The following is a 25,420-nucleotide window of genomic DNA, read 5'->3' as shown; positions in this document are numbered from 1 at the left end:
TTTTTCTCTCGTTGTTTCTGGATCCCACCACACCCCATCCATAGGTTAGGTAAAAAGGTCAGATTAGTGGTGGTGGTGGTGGTGGTGGTGCTGGGGATGATGGTGATGATGATAAAATACCATAGTGTAGTATCCAGTGGTTCTGTTGCAGGGTTTCACTGGTGCTAAGAACCCAGACAGTGAGACCATCAACGCTTGGGTAAACAAGAGGCTGGACCAGACAGCTGCATGGCTCCATCTCTCCGGCAGTAAGAGCTTCGTAGTGGATAGGATGTTGCAAAGAGGGCCTCTGCTCATGCTCTTCACTCCAGATAATCCGTACCATCTTGCCAACGACCCATTTACACTGGTTAGTTAAAAAGAGTGTCCAAATGACTTGGTGTATTTTCTAGGTGGGGCACAGAAGTTAGCGTAAGTTTCGTTATCCTTGAGGCTCTGTTAATACCATGTACTTGTCTGTTTCCTTTTCTTAATTTTGGATTGTCCACTTCCACATAGAGGGGAAAACTGTGTAGGATCTGTAAGATGAGGATTAAGCCTTTCACCTGGATGGAGTCTCTCAAGTTAAATAAAATTTGTCTGCCTTAGCCAGAATTTTCTGCAAAGTATGTGTTGTAGGAGTTAATTTTTTTCTATAAGTGATTACGATTTTGCAACAGTAGTTTATATTTTTGGTGGCTTGAAGTGCATAGTGATAGTTCTTTATTTCAACCCTAATTGGACTAGTAGAGCATTAAAAAGATGGAATGGACAAAATATTACTGTGAAGACTTAAGGTTAGATTGCATTTTTGCAGCTACGAGAGGTGTCATTGGATTACCACAACTCCAACGAGTCGAGTGGTGTGAGCAACCTAGTGAAGTACCTGGGATCATCCAGGACCCGGGGCCGCAGTCACCTTAGGCGGGCAGAGAAGGTGTGTCGGGGATACATACAAGATCAACTCCAGGCACTACACTTCTCGCGCCAACAGATTAACTTTGAAGGTAAGTATTGTTGAAGAAAAGAAGAGAGTTACTGTAGCTTATCCCCAAATCCCCATACTGCACCTTGAAAGAACTTGTATTAGATTACTTTTGTATCCTAATAATAATTTTAATATGTGGGTTAAAGTTTCTTGTAAACATTTGCCACATGTATTTGAGACTGACAGATTCTAACTCCCATCAGGCCAATTGATGGCCATATGTAGTCTGATTGGAAGGTTGATTTATTTAGTAACCAAGGAGAATTATTCCTATTATATAACAGAGGCATATTGAATTTCATGTAACTGCAGCATAGTAATCAGATTGTGGGAGTGGCCGAGTCCCCCAGAAGAAAACTAACTCGCAATAGTGGGTAATTTTTCTTCCTCTTATTTTTGTTTATTATTAATAATAATAATTTTCTCTGCCTTGTTGATTTTTATGCATTACTGTTGGTAATGGTACATGAAAAGTCTCTTACCTGCGTAGATGAGACGTGTTGCCGCAGCCTTCCATCTGTTGAGCAGCCCAATGCCTCGAGTTTTGGTCGGCCTAGCAAAGTGTGTGATGTGTGTGTCCACCCCACCAGCAAAGCATCGGGGGGTAATGATGAGCACTGTTCCACTCCAGGCGCAGGGTATGTATACTGTTTTCTCTTTAACTTGACCTAAAATTGCCATCTCACTGTCTTGAATGCTGAGTTTTAACACTAGACATGATGCTGTTTATGAAAAAATAAAAGTTACGGAAATGATATAGAGCTGCAGTATTATCATTTTGTATCATTGAGCAATTTGAAATAAGCTGCAAAAGAATGAAAATGTGGGCCAAGTTAAGGTGAAGAAACTGTAATCATAGGACTGTATATTAGGTGGCCTAGGTGGCTTCGTAGTTATTTGTTTTGCATATTAGACTTTAATATTCTCTTGTATGCTACTTATTTCAGTATGAACATAATTCTTATTAGTAACAAATAGGAGGATATGAAGGTGTAACTTGCAGAATTAATAAGAAGGCTTCGTAGCACCTCTTTCTTAGCAATTTCTTTTACCTAATACAGGTATCTTAATATCCTCTTGCACCAGTATGTTATTTCATCCATTCATCCATCCATCATCCAATCATTTTTTCCCTATCAGGAGCATAAGGGCACAGGGCTAGGCTGCTCAGTCCCAACATTTAAGTCTAGTTGACCAGCCTGAGTTCCCCTGTGGCATTGAATAAACAATAAATTCTTTTCATAGATAACGTGAGAGGATAGTTTGAGCTGTAATGTGCAGAATAAATTGCTAAGGAAAAGTTGTTAGGACTTATCCAAAACAGCAACCAGTATGACCTGTTATTTTCAGTACAATTTATATGTTGTTTATTCATGAAGCTGAGAATTATGAAGGAATGAAGAATGAATGAATTGTTGTTTGGCTTATTCACTGGCACTTTGAGAAAAGTTGATGACAGTATGATCTTTAGCCGGGATTCTAGGGCTTGAATGGTGAGTGAATGAGAGTGTGAACCGTTTAATTGGACAGCCTTTGACCAATCTCCCTCTACCCAGTTATCTTCATGCTCATTGGACACCACCTCACCCCATCCTCAGGTGGGAAAAGAAGTTGGGATGATGATGGTGATGAATATAACGTTGGTGATGATGGTGGCAGTGATGATGATGATATGTTTGTTAGGGTGGAGTCAACGGGACTTCTCCAGCATGTAAACAGCCTGATGACAGTGTTCAGCGACTCGTGCCGTGAGCTGGTGTTGCAGTACAGTCCTTGGGAACATTACTCAGTGTGCTGCCAAAGTAACACCACGCAGAACAACAAACAGAGCACTGCCCCCTTGACTACCCCTTCTGAGGGGAAGAAAGAGGAGGTTAGTTTTGTAGGTATAGGGTAGCAAATGTAGAGTACTATACTGTACTGTAGTTTTCTTGTCTAGTTTATGTATACTTCTCACTCCATGTGTTGTTGTTGTGGCCCAGGCATGTCAGTGTGAAACTGCTGAACTGTCAGCTGAAGTAACTCTTCTCTTTCAGTACATTATCCTCGTTTTGGTGGATAGGGAGGGAAATTATGGACATAGGTATAATCAAGCAGTGGAGCTGCCTACTTATATCAGTGCTACAGGAGGAAGGTATATCATTCTAGCACCATGATTCTGGATCCTTTCTACCCCTTTGATCATTAAGCAAGAGGGTTATAATGATGATGATGATGATGGTAATATTGTTGAAGTAGAGCTGGCATGAAAGCAATGATATTGAAGTAGCGGGGATAATTGTGATATAAAATGAAGATGATGATAACTATTGTGCATTTACTCAAACCTGACAGTTTTCTAACCCCTGTTAGCATAGTTGATGGCTAGGTTTAGTCATTGAAGGGCCAGTTTAACCTATAATCAAGGAGATTTATTCCTTCCTCCATTTTAAGGCTAACCGAATTTAATGCAGCCATAACTAATTATTTCCGTTATGGGAGTGGGTAAGTTTGGTCAGATGAAAACACAATTACCATAGACTATATGAGAGTGAGATGAATGGGAGGAGAAGAGGGAGACTGAGGACAAGATGGAGAGATAAAATACAAGAGTATGAGCATGTAAGGTGAACAGATACCTAGGTCCTTTTCTCTCTCACAAGGTAAGGTGTCAGGCAGTAGATATATAGAGATAGGTAGGTGATGCTGATAATGATGATAATAATAAAGAATTAGGGTGACAGTGTGAATGATGATGATATTGACTGAGATGTACTTGCACTAGGGTGGCCCTGGCCAGAGAGATGACCACATAGAGCGTCTGGTGGCATGGGCTGCAGAAGACCAGTGTAAACGTCTCTTCCATGGCTCCCTCCTTGCACCCTTGGCACTGCTTAGGGACCAGCAGCCAGGACCTGACCTCTCTGGTAAGCATGGATATATTATACAGTGGCCTCACATCCAGGACGTTAATTAAATAAGACAACTCTGCCGTACTGGACAAATTCCTTACAGAACAAATAATAAACCTTATGGGGATAATTATTTTGATCAGACAAGAGGCAGCAGTGTATGTTATGTCCCCATGGCTATTCATTATGTAGTAGAAACATTGGATGGTAACCTTATAACAAACAGGTAGATGCCAAGTGGTTTAGTGAGTTAAGACATTGAAACCAGATATGACCCATAGGAGTTCAAGTCCATGGGATGGTTAGTTTATTGCTCACATGATTCTTTTGGGAGGAGATGAATGCTCCAGACTGCATAGATTAGCTTTAGGCCCCAGTGCTTCTGAGGACATTTCAGGATTGGCAAATAGAGTGATCGATGGAAGTGTAAAGTGATGGCAATTGTGAAATAAGTGCTGATGAAGTGAGAGAAACTGATGGTTTTGACTCCAGCACTCGATATCTTGTTTTATTTATGCTGCGACCAGATGGTATAACAGGGTAGTTTATGTAGGAGAAGCCTTTAAATTGGAGAGAGCAGATATTGACTCATTTTTCTGGGTCTTCCTTGCATTGAATAAACTTGTAGCCTATAGTGTTAGCAAGAACAGGAGAAAAGGATGTTACTTTTGAGGTTAAATACCATGATGCAGTATTAGAAAAAGAGAGGTAAATGTGCAATGGAAATGGAGAGTACTGTAGATTGGTGCAAAGAAGAAAAGTTGCCTGTGTTATGAACTCTTGATATGGAATACAGACATGCATAGAGGCTCCAGGAGGACTAAATGAAGGTGTGGTGATGCCTGTATCAATGAGTGAGTGGGAGGTTGTAGTATAGCATGAATATGAAAAACCCAGAGTGAGAGCACTAGAAATGAAACTGGGTTACAATGGGTGGATACGGTATATGTGATTGTGTGCAGTACTGTACTTTTATTTTACATTTAATTTTACATTTATATTTATGTTTATTTATACTTAAGGCCTGGCCTCCAAAACCAACAAAACCCTGTCATTTGTGGCGGTGGACTCGATACGGCACAAGGACGTGGCTGAGAGACTGGGGGTCAACCTCACCACCAGGGAACCGGCCAACACTGCAGCCGTGATTGTTGACCTTCAGCGAGAATCACACTTCATCATGGACGCCAGTTTATCCAAGCACACATTGGCCAACTTCATTATCAACTACACCAATGGACAGCTGGACAGGTAGAGTGTTGTTTTATTTTTTTTTATACATATTTAATTCCATCATCCCAAGGAAGACTTTTTTTTTTTTCTTTCTGTTGGTTTGTATTCATCTTTGGGGAACATACTGAATTGGAAGCAACTGGATAGGTAGAGTGTTTTCTTTCACTTAACCCTTCAGCCTGAGGCCATACTGTACTTTTTATTTTATATTTGCTGTTTCCTGGGAGTTTTATTCAGCTCGGGGGAGACCTTTTGGACTGGAAGGGTAAGATAGAACCTCCAATAAGCTTTCCACTTACAGTTTTCCTCAGCTTAAGGAATACTTGCCAGACTGGAATAGTTACGTACAGCCTTCACGAACCCCTCGCATTTATGATTTTGTACTGCTTGGGGAAGACTTGTTGAAGGGAAAAGGTTAGACATAGCCTTCATTTACCCATTTCAGTAATAGAGGTCTTCCATACATGAATAAAATCGTTGCATGGTAGCTTGATTAAAGTGAAAAATGCAGTTTGTCATTTTGGGGTGAAAGGGTTATCAGTTTATCATGGTTTATAGACTGACTTGTGCATGTAAGTAGAAGCAGTATGTAGACATTTGGATCTCTTATTGCTGTATATTTATGTGGTGTTAGTATTCATACATAGATTTAGAGTGTGTCATTAGAGGATAAGTTTGAATATGCTTCTTATACCCTGATTTTGTGTATTGTATGTATACAGATGGATTTCCTCTTGCAGTGTAATTGTATGGTTTTTTGCATTTGTGTATGGGATAAAGTGTGATATTAGAGGGTAAGTTATCTTTGCTTTATCTTCAGAATTCATGTCATTGGCATTCTTGTTCTTTCTACACTCCACTGGATGTATTAATTCTCAGCATGTGATATCCCTCCCCCCCCACACACACACATTTATCAGATAGAGCCAGGATTCCGGGGGCTTGAATGATGAGTGAATGGAAGCGTGGCCCATTGGACTGGACAGACTTAGGCTGTCTGAACATTGCTACTCCTCACCTTGCCCTGGGGTGGGAAAGGAGGTCCGGATGATGATGATGATGATGATGTGATATCCACCTCTTTGGCATAGCTTTCTTCCGACTTGCTTATAGTGGTAGACAATGTTGAAGGGGAAGATGATGGTCAGGGGGTGGTTGTTTTACCTCTGAATGGGAACCCAGTTGACTGCTGACTATTTCTGCCCTTATCCTGCAGTCCACCATCCTCCCATGGGGTAATAGGGAGGGGAATTGAGGGATGTTGCATCACCAGGCATTGGAGTCTTTTGGTTAAATTAGTGCCACCATGTGAAGGAGTTTCCTTCCAGCACAGGTCAGGTGGATGGAACAGGGAAGTGATGTCTGATGGGCTGTAGGTTTGATTCTGGTGTTCAGTTCTTCATCATAGATTCCACTGTCTTTATGTAAGTCCTTACCAACATAAACAGTGTCACGTTCATTTCATTCATCATCCAATCCAGTTTTGTTCCATGAGAATCATGGGAGCCCAGGGCTAGGCAAGTTGGTCATAACATTTGAGATGGGAGTGACCATCCTCACTCATCCCTGAGTGGCATTACATGAGCAATAAACCCCAACCGTCCCTTGGACGTAAACCTGCACAGGCTCAATCTGATTGGAGTGCCTTAATTACCCACTGCACCACCAGGCGCCATAATTTGGTTATATGGTTACCACCCAGCATAGTAAATGTTTCCTGGTGTACAGGAAACCATTTGGCTTGTCACTCAGCGTAGAGTCTCCCATAGACAGAAGGAAGAGGAAAGAATGAGGGAAAGAAAGATGGAAGAGGAAAGAATGAGGGAAAGAAAGACAGAAGAGGAAGGAAGGAAAAACGAGAGAAAAAGGCAGGCACCAGAGCGCAGCACTAAATCGAGTGAGTGGATGATAAGCACCCCCCACCTACCACTTCACACCAGTTCTAAATGAAATGTATCTGCTTATCACAATAGAGTTTCTTTGTATTAGTGACTGTGCTTTTTCCCCCCGTGATTCTGGTTGACATCCTTGACTTTATTCTTATTGTTACCAAATGTTTTTTTTTTCATTTTAGGAAAGACCTCTCATATTAATGGGACTTACCAATGTTGTATCAGTCCCATCCAGTTGACAGAGAATAACCCAAGCTGAATCATATTGTTTGGAAGCAACAAGAGTAAGCTGATTATGATGTCACCTTAGTTCTCAGGGTTAATGACTGCTGTACAGCATACCATAGGTCTTGTGATCTGAGACCAAATGAACCCTTGAGAGTGTACTTCCTTGCCAGTGCCCAGACTTTGATTCTCATAAACATAAAGAGTAGAAACTCAAACAATGTTACAGCTCTTACTGCACATCTGAGATTTCATTGTTCCCAACAGTTTCTTGCAACTGTTTGGAAGCAGTTAGCTGGTTTTGACACTTGATTTAGCTTTCAGTCCATAGAAAACATCAGCTGTACCACGGCCTATCTCTTCATGGGAATCCTTGAGAGGAATCATGGCAGTAATTATCTATCTCTATCTATCTGTTGCCAGACGCCATAATCCTGTAAGGGGTGGCCATTTGACTTTGAGTTATTTGTTTTACGGGGAGGGGCACTAACCCTCCAACAACCCACTTGTTGACACATAGGGAGCATGTATGGTTTGGTTATATGGTTACCACCCAGTGTTGTAAATGGTTTCTTGGCATACAGGAAACCATTTGGCTTGTCACTCAATGTAAATCCACCTGTAAAGGAAAGAAAAGCAATAAGAAGTGACAGGAAAGATAGGAGAAATAGGAAGAGAGCATTGTAGGCACAGAAAAAGAATGATAAAGGTTAAGGAAGAAGTAGGCAGCTCTACATCAAGTGAGTGGATGATGGTCGCCACCACTTACAGTAATTTATTTCATTTAATGTGTCTTGCACTTCACATTAACACACTTCATACATATGCATTGTTTGACTTTTTGTTGCATTTTCTTTGCAGTCAGTTACTTAATATTGAGGATAGTATGCAGGTAAGGAGGTGATGCCAGAGAGTATTGGTACTGTACATTTGTTTCTGTATTCAACCCTCAGACTTCAGATGACATCATTAGAATTAGTGTTTTCCACAAAAAGGTTGAATATCCAGCCCTAATATGACTACACAATATTTTCTCTACTCATTTTATGCCTTGTACAGTAAAGATCATGTGCTGCTCTATTATACTGTTGTTCCAAAGCTGAGAGTGGCATGTTATATCCACAGTTAACACTGTGATATGAAGCATCTGGATGGGAGGAAAGCGACATGTGCGAAGCAGACATGGTGGAATATTCGGGAATTTTTATCCTGACTTTACTTTGTTTGAAGATAAAGATTAGTGAATAACCTTCCACCAGTTTGTAATTCAAACTATGGAAAAAAAAAAAAAAAAGCCTGAAGTTTCAGGGTTAAATTACTATTAGTCAGCTGAGATACTTGGGGCAAGTGTACAGTACAGTTATCTTAAAGGCTTCTATAAAGTAATTTCTCTTGTTATTAAAGCCTCCAGCATACTAGCACTTGATCATTGAATATTATCTGTAGAAGTCCCAGAAACCTTTTAGTTAACAGAGGTTGGATAGCCAACTATTTTAAGTGTCTGTCGGCCACCAGCATTGCAAAATACTGTACGCAACTTGTGATTTGTATGGCTGGTTGAAACATATTGGTGATTTGGTTTGGCATTGATTTTTCAACTTGGCAGGAAACAGAATTACCATCAAGCAGTTTTTATGTGAAACACTTGTGTAGGAAGAATACAAGATACAGTAATATGTGACGATGGTTTTGCTTGTGAGGTGGAGCTGGGATTTCAGTGACTTGAGTGACACGTGAATCGCTGTGTGGCCTGTATCACTAAACATGCTGTTGGTTGTTTTCCCACTTTTATACTTTCTCCCTACTAGTCATGGTAGATAGAAATTTGAGGTATGTTGATGTTGAGAGGAGCATGTAGAAGTACATGGTGAGACAGACAGACAAATGACGATGTTCAAGAGCATCGTGATGTAGATGTGGGTATGATGGAAAGTGAAGGAGTGCCCTGTGATGATTTAAGCCTTATAGAGGAAAGGGAGAATGAGAAATTGATTAGGAAAGTCATAGAGGGACTACAACCTGAGGCAGAGGACAAGGCCATGTGGATGCAGTTTGTTTGAAACCACTCCCTCCAGGAATCAGGTATCTGGGCATTAATAGATGGTGATAATGATGATGATGATAATATAATATTGGAAAGTTCAGTAATACTTTTGAGGAAGGCAGCATATCCTGTTATGTCACTTTTAACTTCCCTGAAATTAACATCTCTCCAGCTTGAATGATGTAGTGAAGCAATTAAGATTAAAGTATGGACTAGTCATGAAAAAGTGCTATGGAAAGGATGTAGGGGTGTAGTTTTATCACCAATAAAGTGCTCTTTGCGAGCGCTCGATAAGCGAGCAAGCGTTTGTATATAAGCCTATCATCATAATTTCATCTTGGTGTAAACTTTCAACATTTCTGGTGAAGTAGTTGAACAACAACAGAAGAGTAAATGAGCAAAAATATTTGCATTCTCACATTTTCTTTCTCATGTTTTCTCTCTGGATGCACATGTAGCGAGGCACCTTAGCATTTATCACACGCGCAATGTTCATTTCTCTGCTCCCGACTTGTTGTGTCAACGAACTGTGTCGGTAAACGCTTGGCTACTGATCAAATGATAAAACCCAGAAATGGGGCAATTACCCTTGCTGATTTCACCCCCTAAACATAGAAAAAATGTTCATGTAAAATTATGAACGTAATGTCCGATATTTAATTGTTAGAATTGATGCAAGAAAACAGAGTGTTACGACAAGAAATCTTTTTAAATTCAATTTCATCGTGGAGCATGTCAATTGAAGCTGTCGTAACATTCCCTTGGAAAGCTGGGATTCCAAGGGGTGTCTGGTCTCATGAGTAAATACAGTATATAGCTAAAAACAAAATTTATTGAATGTATGTACTACCTGCTGAAAGAGTCTCTTCTCTAGCTCACGTAGTAAAAAAGTTATTAGCCTTTGAAAACCATTACAGTTGGGTTGTGTCATGTTGGGCTGCTCATTTCTCAGCCATTGAGCAAACATCGCTTCACTATGCTTGCTTGCTCGTGATAATCTGCCAGAGAGCTAAAACAAATAGGATGCATAAGAGCAAAAGTCTCTGCCATGGTCAGTTTATGTAGTCATAAACCACAGTATACCACTTAAACTCTTGTTTTTCTCTACCTTGTTTTTGTGCATGAAAATCACGGATCATCATTTTCAGTTATACTAAATGTTAGATGTATCCTGGGAGAGTTATTTAGACCTTGATTTGCATTTGCCAAGTTTTATGCCTCATTTTTTTTTTTTTTTAATACTGTACTATTTGTAGTTTATTCTTCCCTGCATGTAAATTTGTATTGTGTTTGGGACTTGAGACTTCAGTGACTAATGTCAGTAGATGCAGTACTTGTAGTGCAGCAAAGGGCATTCATTGTTACTTATTTTACTTTATTAATTTTTTTAATATACATTACACGTTTATATGACATCGATTTAGTGTTTCAGTTTTAGCTGTGATTGTAATTGATATCCTTGAAGGTAAGGGCTGAAGAATATTTTCCTTTTATTGTGTTCACATTATAAAGTAAGTGAAAGGAGTGAGAATATTGGGCTAGATAACCCCTCATTATACTGTCGTGGATTGGGAATATGCAGCCCTGCTGCCCAGCATTTGTTTTGTAAGCACCACCATAACTCCTGTTGTATAGGAGGAGGAGATTGTCTTTCAGATTCACCACACTTCTGTGACTTACATTTGCAAAGTAACCCAAGAGATTTCCTCCAAACATTACTGTGGTGGTGATGTTGACATTTGTTTGCTCAATAAATAGTACAGTTACACATGTTGATTTATTCACCTGTAGGTACACTGTGAGTATACAGCTTATGCTGCAAGTAAACTGTCACCTGTTTATCACCAGTACAGTGCATGCAGTTTTTTCTGTGCATCTTGTTTAAATGCAGCTTTCATTTTGAGAGACTTCATTCCTTTTATGCATAGGTCAGCCTTGTTCACTGGATGGCTGCCCATTACACATGTTGATAGGCAGCTTACATGGTCACTGTTTTATGGTTCAGGCCCCCACCACAGACAGTTGGGTGCATGTTGTAGTTATTTGCCAAAGTTTGTGGGCACCCCTTTTGGGATTGGTGTGTCTGGCCATAGACAGACATACTTGTGCCATCTTACTGGAAAAAAGGAAATATAAAAACCTTTGCTATGTGTTAGTACAGCTTTTGATTGTGTAAGAGTTTCATGTGTGACATTTTACCTATGACAAATGTCCATGCCAGATTGTGGTTAAAGTATGGCTGCTAACCCTGCAGGTATATCATTTTGATGTTAGTACCTTCCTGGATGAGCCAGTCACTTACTGGCAGCACAAGGATGGGGAATAGAATATTTTGGTTTGGTATTGAGGATAATAACATTATAGCGTAAAACTTCAGTTTCAGTTAAGTTTTGCAATGTAAGTGAGTACCATAGAGAAATTCTGCAATACTGGTACATGATGCACAGTGCTTGAATAAACTGGTAAGTGTAGGTTTTGTACTAGTCATCACTTTATAAGTATTTTGTTCTGTGGTTGTTAGCTGAAGGCAGCACAGCTAACTGCAAGCTTGGTAAATTCCTGTTCACCAGTCAAGAACTGTATGTGGCTGTCACCTACAATATATCTTTACTGCTATAGATTGTGTTTAATAAATGCCTGACTTTACACTGTAAACATTTTTTATATATTGTACAGTATGTAAAATTTTGCATTTCTGTACATGTCTTCTGTTGTCCTCATTATAACACAGTACAGAAATGGGAAAGTGGATTAACCCCTTCAGTTTGATAAATTACATTTTATTTTATTTTTGACACCCTCTAGATGTTTTTTTTTTCCACTCAGTGATATCAGGTTGTTCCTAACCATGTCACAGCGGATGGTCTCTCTAAAACTTACATAATTATTTGAAGACAATGAGGATGCAGTACACCAAATATTTTATTTGGTCTAATTTTAATATCAAGGAGAGGTATAGTCTAAAATTTTTCCCGTGTAGATGTTCTCATGTTTGTATTGTTGTTGGCATGATCAGTTCTCTGCCTGAACAGTACAGGTATTGCATTAGCTGAATATTTATTATGCATTTTAAATAATTTTGGCCACTCTTTATACATAATGTATTTTTATATCCTTTGTCATACTCAGTAGTCTGATGGTCATAGTATTAAATCTGAGAATGATTTTTTTTTTTTTTCCCTGATAAATGTTGTGAGTACTAGATGCAGAGAGATAGAGCCTAAAGTTTTTACAAGCATCATCAGTGTTTTTATCTAGATATCAAAATTAAACAAATGCAAGCCAGTCTTTTTTTTTTTTGGGGGGGGGGGCATCTCTGAGCATTAGATGAGAAGTATTGCTTAATTTTTTTTCCATTATTATCATTGTTTTCACTTAGATGTCCTTATTAGAAGTTCGGATTGTTGGATTATATACTGCCATATGAGGCACTCAGAAGCGAAGGTAGGCAAGTGCAGAAAATGTTTGTTCTGCCATAGACTTATCTGGATTGTGAACCCAGTGGACTACAGGCTGAAGTTGCCCATCTCTTGCAGTCCATTGTTCTTCTGAGGGATAGGGAGGTGTGCCATAAATGAAAACACTTACAGAGGTTATTTTCCAATAATGTGGTAGATGAGGGCACTCACCATCCACTCACTTGATGTACAGTAGTGATGCTTTGGGTTTCTGCCCTTTCCTCTCTTCTATCCTTCCTCTTCTGTCTTTCTTTCATTCTTTCCTCTTTCTTCAGCTTATAGGCTACTTTACACTCCCTCTTCTGTCTTTCTTTCCTTCATTCTTTCCTCTTCCTACTGCCTGTGGATGATTTTACACTGAGTGACAAGCCAAATGGTTTCTTGTACACCAGGAAACCATTTACTACGCTGGGTGGCAACCATATAATCAAATTATGGCGCCTGGTGGTTTAGCTGGTAATTAAGGCACTCCAATCGGATTGAGCCTGTGTAAGTTTATATCCAAGGGTTGGTTGGGGTTAAATGCTCACGTAAATGCCACTCAGGGATGAGTGAGGCTGGTCACTCTCATCTTAAATGTTAAGACCAACCTACCTAGCCCCGGGTTCCTATGCTCCTCATGGGACAACATAGAAGTGGATGATGGATGGATGGTAATACTGAAATATCACTTTAGGGTATTTTGGCACATGTCTGGCTTCACTTTTGAGCCCCTTATTAAATTGCTGAGTATGTGTACAGTAAGGTTTTGCATAATTTTTGACTGCTTGGGGTACGTATTTGTACACTTTGTGTCACACTTGTTGGTCTTACAGACACTTTTTGAAAACCAGGTAAATGAAAGTGTATGCAAACTCCAATGTTGTCATCTATGGAACTATGCATTCTACATTACAGAACACATTAAAAAAGCCAGTTACAGGAGCCAAACAATCTGTATTTTCATCACAGGCATCAGAAGTAACGATTATTTGGTCTGGATCATCTAACACTTTGGCTGTGGTGATTTTCTTTGAACTGAATTAAATCATCAGTCATTAGCTGGAATGAAATACTGACTTGTTCTTTCATTGCCAGAAGGTTAACAGTGATTATTTTAACATTACAGGTCCTTTGGGGTTCTCTTCAGCATTGTAAAACGGTCTGATGTTAGCTAAAAATAGTGTGGATATCCATCTATAACTACATGCTTTAATCCCAGAAGGGTTGGTTAGTAGCAAATTATCTCCATGGTACCCTGCTTTCTGTGATAGGCTGCCCTATCTCCAACTCACACACCTTCTTCACAGCCAAACGGTAGACTATCATACTTTTTTGGCAGCATGTCACAGACTTGCCAGAGACTGGGATTGTATCCACACTTTCGCAGTCTCTGCTTTAAAAAGTAGTGTACTATATTAGAGCCTGTTTACACAGCACTTTATTTTATGCTGTTTTATATTGTGTATTAATTGCAGTCAAAGAATGGCGTACACTGACCACCGGAACCCTGATATACATGGACAATTTTCTCTCTTTCAGGGTTGACTCAGTGTTATAGTATGTGCTCCTTCACTCTTTCAAGATTATTGCCTTATAGAACCTTGGTGAGCAGCGGAGAGGAGGCCTTGAGAAATTGTGAGGACACATGCCTTTGCATCAGAGAGCTCAGCTCCTCCAATTACCTACGAGTCACGCAGCAGCCAGGAGAGGTTAGTGTGGCATTGTGCATAGTAGTAGTAGTTGTAATGGTTGTAGCAGTAGTAGTAGTAGTGGTAATAGTAGTAATAGTAGTAGTAGCAGTAGTAGGTGCAACCCCAGGTCATTTGGACGTGAACCCAGTGGACTGCAGACCTACGTTACCCATTTGCATTCCACCATCCTCCTTTTGGAGATAGGAAAGTAGTTCAGGGACATTTGTATACCCAGGCAGTGGAGCCACATGTTTATATCGGTGCCACCACGTGAAGGCATCCATCTCCAACTCCATCAAGTATAGTACCAGCCATTTATTGACAGCTCTAAAATGTAACAGTCAGTTCTATTACATGGAACCACTTAACTGCTTCAACTCAAGAACATAACTTTTATTTCATTCAAACAGTAGCCATATATACATTTTTTCACTGTTGCTGATACTAAATTATTTTATTCAGAGTAGAAGAAAACCATAATAATGAAGGAGGTTAATGAAGAGTGTATAAAGTCTTCTAGTTTGAAAAGTACGGATATCCAGTGAATTGAATAAAACCATCTGGATATATGAAACTGAAATATCTATGGCTTCAGTCTAACCTCACCTAGCCTTGTCCTATTGCCGCACTTTCAGATGGTGGTGGTACTACACTACAGTGGTAACTGTGTAGCGTGTAGCAGTGTTGGGCACGTGTTGTTGACGGTGGCACATGCAGCACACGGCCTCCCCAACGTCACCTTTGCCCGCTTCAACACTCTACACAACACCCTACCCTGGCACCTCACCTTCCACACCCTACCCACAATCATCGTATACCCTCACTTCAGGTAACATTAGCTACATTCAGGACTTTCGTCATGATTTTCAGTTTTATGTATGTCAGGTGTTCTGAAGAACCAGAGGGAATGAAAGTGTGTGATACACCTTGATTTGAATTTCAAAGAGGTAGTTGAAAATTTGTTTATCATTCAATCACCAAAGGTTTAAGTTGGTTATATACATTTTAATGTTATGGATTGAAGTAAACTATCTTTAGACCCTTGAATCTCCCAAGGGTCACAGTTGCATTATGATACAGTAAGGCCTTTCATTCTTGGAAATCCCCTCATAACAAAGAGATTAAATGATTAGAAGTAATTCCCAAATGATGCTTCTAATCATGTTTTTTTAGGAAAGTTCTTTCTTGGTATTGTGGACCATTTTGTACTACCGAGCCTTATCAAGTGCTGTACTTGGTAAAGTTCAGTAGAGAGATGCATTGCACAGTACCAGAAAGGATTGTCTTCATGTGGTGTTTTTCATACAGTTGTTGGCAGTTTTGCGTATTCAGTTTCACATTATACTGTATATCTACAGGAAGGGTGACAGTCGAGTGTTTGATTCGAGCCAAGCCTTAACCCCAGCCAGCTTGATAGCGTTCCTGGTTAGCAGCCTCGACCCACGGCACAGACTGGCTCTGGCCTTGGCCCGGTGTGAGGAGGAATGCCGCAGTCGTGTGTTTCAGCGGGCCACTATGGTCACCTCCCGCCTCCACACACGCCTCACCCACCTCACACTCAGACTCCGCCACATCTTATCTCGTCTGGTGGTAGCCACCCGAAACTCTCCCACCCATTCCTCCCCTGCTCATTCTTCCTCCATCCCATCTTCCCTCTCCCATTCTTCCTCTGCCCCATCTTCCTCCACCTCATCTTCCCCCACCTCATCCTCCCCCACCCCACACTACCGGGTGCTGCAGTTGAGTAAATCCCAGCTTATTAGAGATATAAGGATGATTAGGTTAAGACTTCACCATTTAAACCATGTACAGAGTTTGTTAACCTTGTCTTTTGAAGAGAGATTTCCTAATAGTAGTGATATGTTAGATTCTTTCCAATATTTAATACAAGAGATTAATTATTCCTCATCTGGGGAAGAGGAGAGCTCAACTGAGGTGCATGATGAGTTGTGAGGTACGGTCAAAGTCCTCGTATCTGACTTCAAGGTCTTCAAAGCTGTTAGTTGCCTCTTTATTTTATCAAGAAATGTGAAATCAGACTACATTTATGGCATATATTTTTTACCCATTTACACACTGATATCCTAAGAGCTTCCAGACTACTTGGAAAGCAACAGACACATTATGTATGGGATGAATGTATAATTTATTTGAAAATTGGACACCATATCTCTTGATAGTCGATTGATTTTGTTATCTGTTTCTGATGAAGGGCAGTATTCCATGTGGCATAGGAGGCTTCTTAGCATCTTTTCCTTACTGATTTATTTTTGCATATTACTCATTAACATTTTCTTGTTTGTTATTTATGTTACTTTAATATTGATGTGGTTTACATCAATAACATAGAAGAGGATGTTGATGTGCCCTGTGCAGAATGAGTAGCAAAGGAAGAAGTGTTATGAAATCTCCAAAGCCAGCCAGAATGCGACCCAAAGTCCTAAGGAAGTCAGGTAAGAGGACTTTTGCTTGAGTGTTGTTGGACCAGGTGGGTAGTGTAAATGATGGAGTATCCTGTGATATATAGATTACTTTATGCATAGGTTACTGGACCTAACATGCACCTACATTTACTGTATATACTGTACACTGTTTTACATGTTTTTGATAGCCCCTCATACATATACACTGACACACTTATATTTGTAGTAGTCTCATGCTTATATACACAGATGCTCACACTTATTTGATTATGCTTTCACACTTAGAAACCAGGTAAACCAAACTGAACAGCACACACACACTAAAAAAGATAGATACACATATTCAGGTATACATATTCAGATACACTGGTAACATACTTTCATATTCATAGGTACTATATACATATTCAGGGACATACTACATACAGGCTAACACTGTCTCTGGGTAGACATTTCTATACACTCTCATGCAGATATACATAATCAGGCAAACGTGTTCATATATACATGTTCATATATTCAGTACAAACACACGAACACTGTCTCTGATTTCACATTGCCATCTCCATCATAGAAGTGTCTATTTGCAAATGTAGTGGCATTTGGTAATGGATTTGCTATTGGTTGGGAGTTTTATATGCATTTGGCTGTATATTGTGTGGTCTGGAAATTGATAGTTATTTGAGACGAGAGCCTTTCTGTTACATTCTCTCCCTCTCTCTCTCTCTCTCTTTAGGTTTTCTTTCTCCCTCCTCTCCTTTTCCCTCTCTGCATTCTCTTTACATTCTCCCATTTTTACTCTTTCTTGCCTTGTTTCTGGATTCTACCCCACCCATCCTTAATATGGGCAGTAATGTTGATGGTGGTAACAAACCTTCCTTTTATTTTGTATTATATTATTATTATTTTCTTATTCTTGCCCTCTTTGGATGTTTTTATTCAGCATTTGATAGAGATTTCAAATGAAGGAGTTACTGAAATTTATATCTAACCTTTCCAGTTTAAAAAATCTCTCCAAATCTGAATAAACTAGTCTGGAGATGGCAAGAATAAAATGAAAAGCTCGTCATTCAGTTAAAGGGGTTAAAATGAGCGTAAGATTTTTAAAAGCTGATACAGATGAAAGATAGACTATGATGTCAGAAAATAGGTAGATAAATGAATAGATAAGTACAGATGGATAGATTGAATTTATATATGAGGGATTTATAGGTCTCAGATGATGCATAATTACTCTAGATGGTAGGTAGATAGGTTGATAGATAGATACAGAGTTTATTTATATAAGAACAAATTATGGGGATTGCATGATGTGTGAATGAGTGTGTTGCCCAATTCCCTGGGTATATTGTTCATAGTTCTCCCACTTTTGTACATTCTTCTTACTTTTTCTGGATCCTACCTCACTCAGTCCTTGCTAAATAAAAAATGAGAGAAATTTAAAAGTTATTCAGGTATAAACCCACCAGTTACAGATACATGTAGATATTTACACATAATGCTATATATTTGATAGCTTACACTTGTTAAGTCAGTGATAAAAGTTTGCCTACTGTTCCACTACACCTGTTTCACACACAGAGCATGTTTATCACTGTCCTCCCTATTGCATAGTATCAGAGAACATTATCTATAGACAGAGAAGCACTCCAAGCCTCTCTTAGCTTAGCAATTTTATCCAGTAGAGGAAAGTGAGATGTAGAAGAAATCAATCAGTCACAAAATGATGGTGTGGTTCCCTCTGATGGAATCCTCATATTGAGGTCCATGGTACAGCTGATGTTTTCAGTGGACTGGAAGCTAACTCAAGTGCCAAAACCAACCAGCTGCTTTCCAGTGGTTACTAGAGACTGTTGGGGAAAAAATCTGAAATGTGTAATAATATTTGTAACATTGTTAAAGTCACCTCTTAGGGCTTTGACTTTTTGTACTTGTGACTGAGTGGTTCCTGACTGAGAGTGATGATTGTCTGGCTAGTTACCAAATGTATACCACATTTCACTCACATGGTAGCACCTTCCAGGGTGATGATAGCCACCCATGTACTGCTTGACAAATTGAAAAAATGAAATTATTAAGTGATTATTTGTATGTATGAGCAGGGAAACATAGCAAGCCTCATTCAGCTTTTAAATATTAGATAGAAGAGGAGGGAGAGAGATAGAAGAGGTGTAATATTGGATGAAATTCTTGTCCTCAACAGTGCTGTACTTATTTATGTTTATTCTTGTTTTGAGATGTATTCTTGCATTCTAACAGGGTAGGATTAGCTTAGGTAATTTGTTTAGGTTTATGGAAGAGAATATAAGTTTGAGGTGTTTTGGAAAGAATACAGGAGCTTTATTTATATATATTTTACAGTGGGTTTGTGAAATTACTGGTGCAGTACAGGTAGTTCATTAAAGTTACCTAATCTTTAAGTTGCTGAAGAATCAACTCCTGTTTCCACTTCAGGTTGCTGATGATGCAGCATAAATTATTTTGTAATAGGATATGAGGATTTCTTGCACTTTGAATTTTTCAGCTTCACTTAAGTTGCTTGTGATTCGGCCTAAACCAGTTTTTAAATTAAATATGAGGGTTTTTTGCACTTTAAACCCTTAGCTGTGAATTAAAAGCTTGGAGTATAGATGTTTCACCTGAAGTAATGATTTACCTGCACACACAGTTGACTTTGGCAGGTATTCTCATTAGCTAAGGAAGCTCCCTAATACCTTTTCCTATGTGGTTTAATTTGTATATTACACCATACTGTTCTACTGTGTGTTATATAAATCCATCAGACATCACCATACTCTACATATATAACGCACAAAGGATATTAACCCGACATATCCAAAAATAAGTCACTTAGTAAGAGGTACTAGGGAGCTTCCCTGCTCACTGAGAATATGTCTTGAAGTGATGACTTATATGCCTGTGGGATGAAGGTGAGAATTTTGAAGGAGTGAATGATAAGTGTATAGATGTGTAGCATATTTCACTTGGCACTCTGTTGATGTGTTATGCTTGTATGCTTTCTTTTTCCTTTATCTGGATCCTTCCCACCATATTTATTTGTGGGAAATTGGGTTGGGGTGATGATGATGGTGGCCAAATTGATATTTTTAGCCTGTCAGAGAAATATGTTAAAAAAAGAGAGGTCAGTCTTCAAGGATATCAGTGATTTAACTGATGATATGCAGTTTTCATTTTTTTTTTTTTTCTTTTTTAAGTAATGATAAATGTGGTATAAGAAGTTATGCTGGTTGATTGACAAAATGTGGAGACAAAAACTTTGAAGGCACAGACATTGAGTAATGATGTGTAGTATGTATCTCTTCTTCCATTTTCTGGATTCTGCCCATCTAGTTTACCATAAACTAAATGAAGTACTGTTTTCATACAGCAGTTTCTGGTGAGAGAGAGAGAGACAGAGAGACAGACAGACAGAGAGAGAGACAGACAGACAGTCAGAGACAGAGGAATTTCTGGTGTGTGTGTGTGAGAGAGAGAGACGGGGGAGGGGGAGAGAATATACATATGCAATCAGGAGTTTCTCTGTACTGTGTCAAAACCTGGTGAGATCTTGCTGACTAAACAACAGTAGTCACAAGGGTTGGAATCTGTCCATATTAGTTCAGTACCCACACCAGACAAAGAACAGCTTGTGGACACTACACTGTCTAGTGTCAGGCATTTTTTTGTAGCTCATCATTGTTCCTTTTTTAGTATCAAATAGAAGAATTATAATTACACAGTATCAAAATGCAAGTTTTGGCTGAGCCAGGATAGGACCATATATGAAATGCATACTTTGACTAAGCCCAGGTAGGAGTAAAACTCATATCTTCAGAATAAACACAGCTTCACTATGTCTGTACAGTATGGCATTATTCTTTTTATCAATTTACAGCACAGTGAAATGAAGACCCTGTATATTAAAACAACTTTATATGTGGAAGGAACCAGGGATTGAAAACCTGGAGAGATTGTGTTTAAAATCCTGGAGACTGGGCTGACACCAAAGTAGAAGTATAGAAATAAGAGTAGTAGAACACTCATGTAACATTTTCAGGTTGTTAGTGATACATTTTCTATGTATTATATCATTTGCTTAATTTTGGGTTACATTTTTCCATATAATAATGTATGTCCATTTATCTCTCATCCCAACTTATCTTACATTTTTATTGGGTGGGGAGATCCAGAGGAAGGCTCTCTGATTTCTTTGAGAGCATGAATCATAGGAGAGAGGAAGCGATTTAAGCATATGCAGATTACAGTAATTTTATGCATAGCTCTCAGATTATAAGGCTGGTTGTGGAGGGATCATTAGGTAGCAGCCTGCATTTGATAAGAATCAGTAGAATATTGGGAGGTTGGAGTGAAGAGTCTGTGTTTCATACTGGTGGGGATATTGCTATGATGTTACTAAATTGATAAGCATTGTAGGTGACCATTGTCTGTCCCACTGCTCAGACTAGATGTGTCCTCAGTACTGTACAGTTTAGTCATTGAAGATCACCCAGTGCTTACCTCAGTGAGGTGGTGAGTTGAAAATGTTAATGAGTTGAACATTTCCAGTGACCTTTATTACACTGCCCAGACAAACTGGTTCATATTAGTATTTTGGTCATTATCACCCAGTGCTTAAGTCAGTGGTGAGTTGAAGTTGCTGCTGGACTGACGATTGTGCTTGGTGACCTTTCTTTATCCCACTGCCTAGACCAGCAAAGTCCACGTAGCTAGTTCATTATATTCTAGATTGTCATTCAAAGCTCATCTCAGTGAGGTTGGTGAGTTGAAGATGTTACTGGATTGTTAAGCATTATTGGTAACCTCTATCCCACTGCCAATACCAACTATGTCCACACCACTAGTTTATTATATCCTCGCACACCTTTATATCCTAATACGGCAGGCTCTCATGCAAAGTTAACCCCTTAAACCCATGAACGTCTAACACCAGCTCTTGTTGCAAGTTGCCTTTATTGCATTCTTGTTTTGCTGTCTCATTGAAGATGAGTTCTAGTGAAGTGTCTCTAACTCCTTCAGTCTGGTGATTTTTAAGTTTATTCTTGCTGTCTCCATATGATTTTATAAAGGTTAGAATTTATTATTGAGCTGGAGGGGTTAGATATAGCCATAGATAACCCCTTCACTATTATAATTCATCCTTAGTGGAATGAGATTGTCTGGTGGCAGCATACATATACTTGAAAACTAAATCCTCAGAGTGAAGGGGTTATGTTAGATTGCATCCTGTAGAACTGATTGAGCAGTTTTCCCCAGTTTACAGTTTCATTTGTATTTAGAGAGTTAGATATTTTTTAACACATTGCTGACTTTCGTGTTCTTGCTCTCTCAAAGTTTTATTTTGCGTGGGAGAGATTTCTGGATTTGGAGGGATTAGAAATAGTTTTCATTGACCCCTTTCAATTTTAGATCATTTTTCATTAGTTGAATAAAGTCCTCTGGAAAAGGCAGGATTAAAATGGAAAGGATATCATTATAGTGAAGGAGTTAAGACCAAGATTGAGAAGGGAAGGGTCATATTTATTCCTGAAATGACTGTAAAAATATTGTGTTTGCCTACATTCACACGGTCAGTGTTTTAGCCCCTTCACTCTGATGACAAGTTTCTGATTTTATTCTTGCTACTTTCTGAGGCCTTTGTTCAGCCTGGGATAGACTTTCACTCTTGAGGGAGTAAATTTAGCCTTCATTTACTTGTTGTCATCCAGGATACTCTCCCAAGCTGAATAAAATAATCTGGGTAGGAACAAAAATAAGGTATAAAATATGTCAGTGGATTGAAGGGCTTAAGAATTTGGTCATCAATCTTTAACCCCTCTTCTGTGGCTGTCATTGTTTGAATCTTCTCGGCAAAAATTTGAATTTCCAGTTTGGGTATGGCCATAAGTTGTTCATTAGTTCTTCTGCATTGATACAGTATAGACTTTTTTGGAATATTTTGTTAATGATTTTCAGCCTAAACCCTTTCAGCTGGAGGATGTAATTTTTACATCACATGTATTCATGCTGCTACCAGACTTGTTTGTTCAGCTTAGAGAGGCTTTTTGAACTGGGGTTAGATATACCATACGTTAGCCCCCAGACTACAGTGATACTTTCCATGGCTGAATTAAATAACGTGGTAGCAAGAATGAACCAGTAACCAACTTCACTGGATTCAGAGGAATAATATTTTGGCCATTCATATTTTTGGCAGAAAAAACTATAGGTGCTGTACACTGATGTGCCATAGTTTCTGTTCACCCTTTACCCTTACCCCTGGCTGGAAGTTGTTGTCTGGGTTTCGTACTGAATGAAGTCTTGTCCAGTGTTTGCGAGGCTTCAGGAGGAACATTTCATGATGGCTTTGTTGCTCATACTGTCTAGAAAGTTTTTGAGCCACCAATAGCAGTGTTAAAATGATAGTTTAGAGCTTTGCCTGACCACTCAAGGAACAGTCTGCAGTGATATTGTTACTTGTGCTGCCTAGAAAAGCCTCAAACTACCAATAACTGGTTTGCATTTGGTGTGAAATCCTTGGGACTGTTTCTTTTCAGCCAGGGACAGGATCAGTTGGAGGAGGAGTAAAAACCAGGGATCAAGAACATACCCACAGTTGAGGGGTTATTGTAACATTTTGAAACTTGTGAGTACTGTAATCACATTCCCTCTTTGTATATGAGTGGCTGTTTTTATGAATTTACATAGTAATGTGACATAGGTGATTATAAATATTTTGACACACCTAATAATGTCCATTTTGTATATGGTACTTTGTTCAGGGAAATCTTGAAAATGAATAAATGTGTTTTGAGAAGGAAAATTATTCTGTATATCCTGTGAGTAATATGAGAAGAGATAGACAAAGAATGAAGGTAAACAAAGTAGGGGTTAAATTTAAGTGAATGAGGGTTTATGATAGATGGAAGGAGAAAAAGCAGACAAAGAAGTAGATGGAAAGAAGATAGGCGAGTTTGTGAGGGAGGGTGAGAGGTAAGGAGGTTAACGGAAGAAGCAGACAGGGAATTAGGTGGAAGCAGATTAACAGAAGGAGATGTAGACTGAGAAGCAGGTAGTGGGTAGTATACATTAGGAGGGTGTATGATAATGAAATTGATGGATGGAGAAGAAGAAGACAGAACCAGGGACAGGAAGGAGTGTGTGATGGAAGGTGCATGGAAACGAAGTGGTTTAAGAAAAGGAGACCAAGAATGAAGAAGAGGGATAGTGAAGTATATGAGGTAGTGTGAGTGAGTGATAGTGAGGTGGGTGGAAGGAAAAGAAGAAGACAAGATAACAGGGATAAAGCTGGGTGAATGAGGGTAAACAAGAAAAGTATTATAACAGTGAGATGGTAGGAGAGTTAGACATTGAATTAGGTAAAGTGATGATGGGTGAAGAACTGAGTGTGATTGAATGATGAATAGAAGAGGAAGACCGAGATGAAATTAGAGATGGATTTATAAGGGGGAGATGTGTGTTAGAGGGAGATGGTGGCAGAAGAAGAGAGACTGAGAATGAAAGGGGCAGTGTGGGTATGAGGAAGGATAATTAGCATATGGAAAAAGAAGAATAGGGAGACCAAGAGAAGATGGAGGGATAATGGAAAGGGAGAGTAAATAGTGGAAGGAGGTTACCACAAGATCAAGAACAGGATGTAGGGACAAGGTTAAAGGAAGGCAACGGAGGAAAGTAGAGTACATGATGGAAAAACTGATAGATGGAAGAAGTACCTCATTCATCATCATCATCATCTGGACCTCCTTTCCCACCATAGGGCAGGGTGAGGAGTGGCAACTTCCAGACAGCCAAAGTTTGCCCAGTTCAATGGGTCACGCTTCCATTCACTCATCATTCAAGCCTTTGAAATCCTGGCACCATCAGATGGACCCAAAAAATTTCACCACGTTCTGTAGCATCACATACACCTAACTTATAGAGTCAATCCGAGCGCTGTCACGTTCAAAAAGGGTGCCAAATCCCTGGTTATGCACTTTGCACAAAATTCATCCAGCCAGCTCGATCTCTTGTCAGTCTCTTAGCCTCACCAACTTTCATACCTTTATTCCTCACACACTTATCCACCATATCCCTCCGCCTTCTTCTTGGCCTACCTCGCCTCCTCCCTCCATCAAAGTCGCTCAGATTCTCTCCACATGACCATGCCGTTTCGGTATACTCTCTTCGATTCCGGTGTCCACAAACTCCCTCCTCACACCGCATCTTTCACGAATCACATTATCCCAGATCCTATTCACTCTCTGTACTCCACATATATTCCTCAGAAGTTCCTTCTCCACTGCTCTTACTCCTGACTTTTCGTTTTAGTGGTACACCATAGTCTCACATCCGTATGTTAATGTTGGCACTAACACTCCTTCATGTAAGCCTCATGCAGCTGCAACACTCAAGCATCTGTTTCTTATCAAGGTCTTCATACCACCAGCTACTTTCCTTTCTTGTGTCACTCTCTTTCCACTTCTTTTGCACATTTTCCTCTCGTTTCTGTCACTGTACCCAGGTATTTGAACTCTCACCAAATCCTGTCTCTCTCCATCCACTGGAACATCACACTTGGAGTCACTTTCTCTCTCTCAGTAACCCTCACTTTACTCTT

At 39.4% G+C, this 25,420-nt stretch overlaps 1 protein-coding gene across 1 annotated transcript in view; it reads left to right on the top strand.

The window, feature by feature from the left end:
- LOC145391751 (thioredoxin domain-containing protein 11) overlaps positions 1-17,057 on the top strand; it is a 29,378-nt gene extending 12,321 nt beyond the window's left edge. The window contains exons 7-15 of the mRNA XM_080266289.1: positions 152-349; positions 797-986; positions 1,458-1,605; positions 2,651-2,840; positions 3,732-3,873; positions 4,881-5,109; positions 14,290-14,401; positions 15,019-15,212; positions 15,742-17,057. Coding sequence (XP_080122415.1) covers positions 152-349; positions 797-986; positions 1,458-1,605; positions 2,651-2,840; positions 3,732-3,873; positions 4,881-5,109; positions 14,290-14,401; positions 15,019-15,212; positions 15,742-16,336 — 1,998 coding nt within the window. The 3' untranslated portion in view covers positions 16,337-17,057. The remainder of the gene's footprint in view (positions 1-151; positions 350-796; positions 987-1,457; positions 1,606-2,650; positions 2,841-3,731; positions 3,874-4,880; positions 5,110-14,289; positions 14,402-15,018; positions 15,213-15,741) is intronic.
- The last annotated feature ends 8,363 nt before the right edge of the window (positions 17,058-25,420 follow it).

This window comes from Coenobita brevimanus, chromosome 19, assembly GCF_032717465.1.
Source record: "Coenobita brevimanus isolate Jiangsu-jjx chromosome 19, ASM3271746v2, whole genome shotgun sequence".
In the NCBI taxonomy this organism is placed as follows: Eukaryota; Metazoa; Arthropoda; class Malacostraca; order Decapoda; family Coenobitidae; genus Coenobita; species Coenobita brevimanus.
The sequence above is the reverse complement of the archived record's forward strand: the minus strand, read 5'-3'. Positions and strand labels throughout refer to the sequence as shown.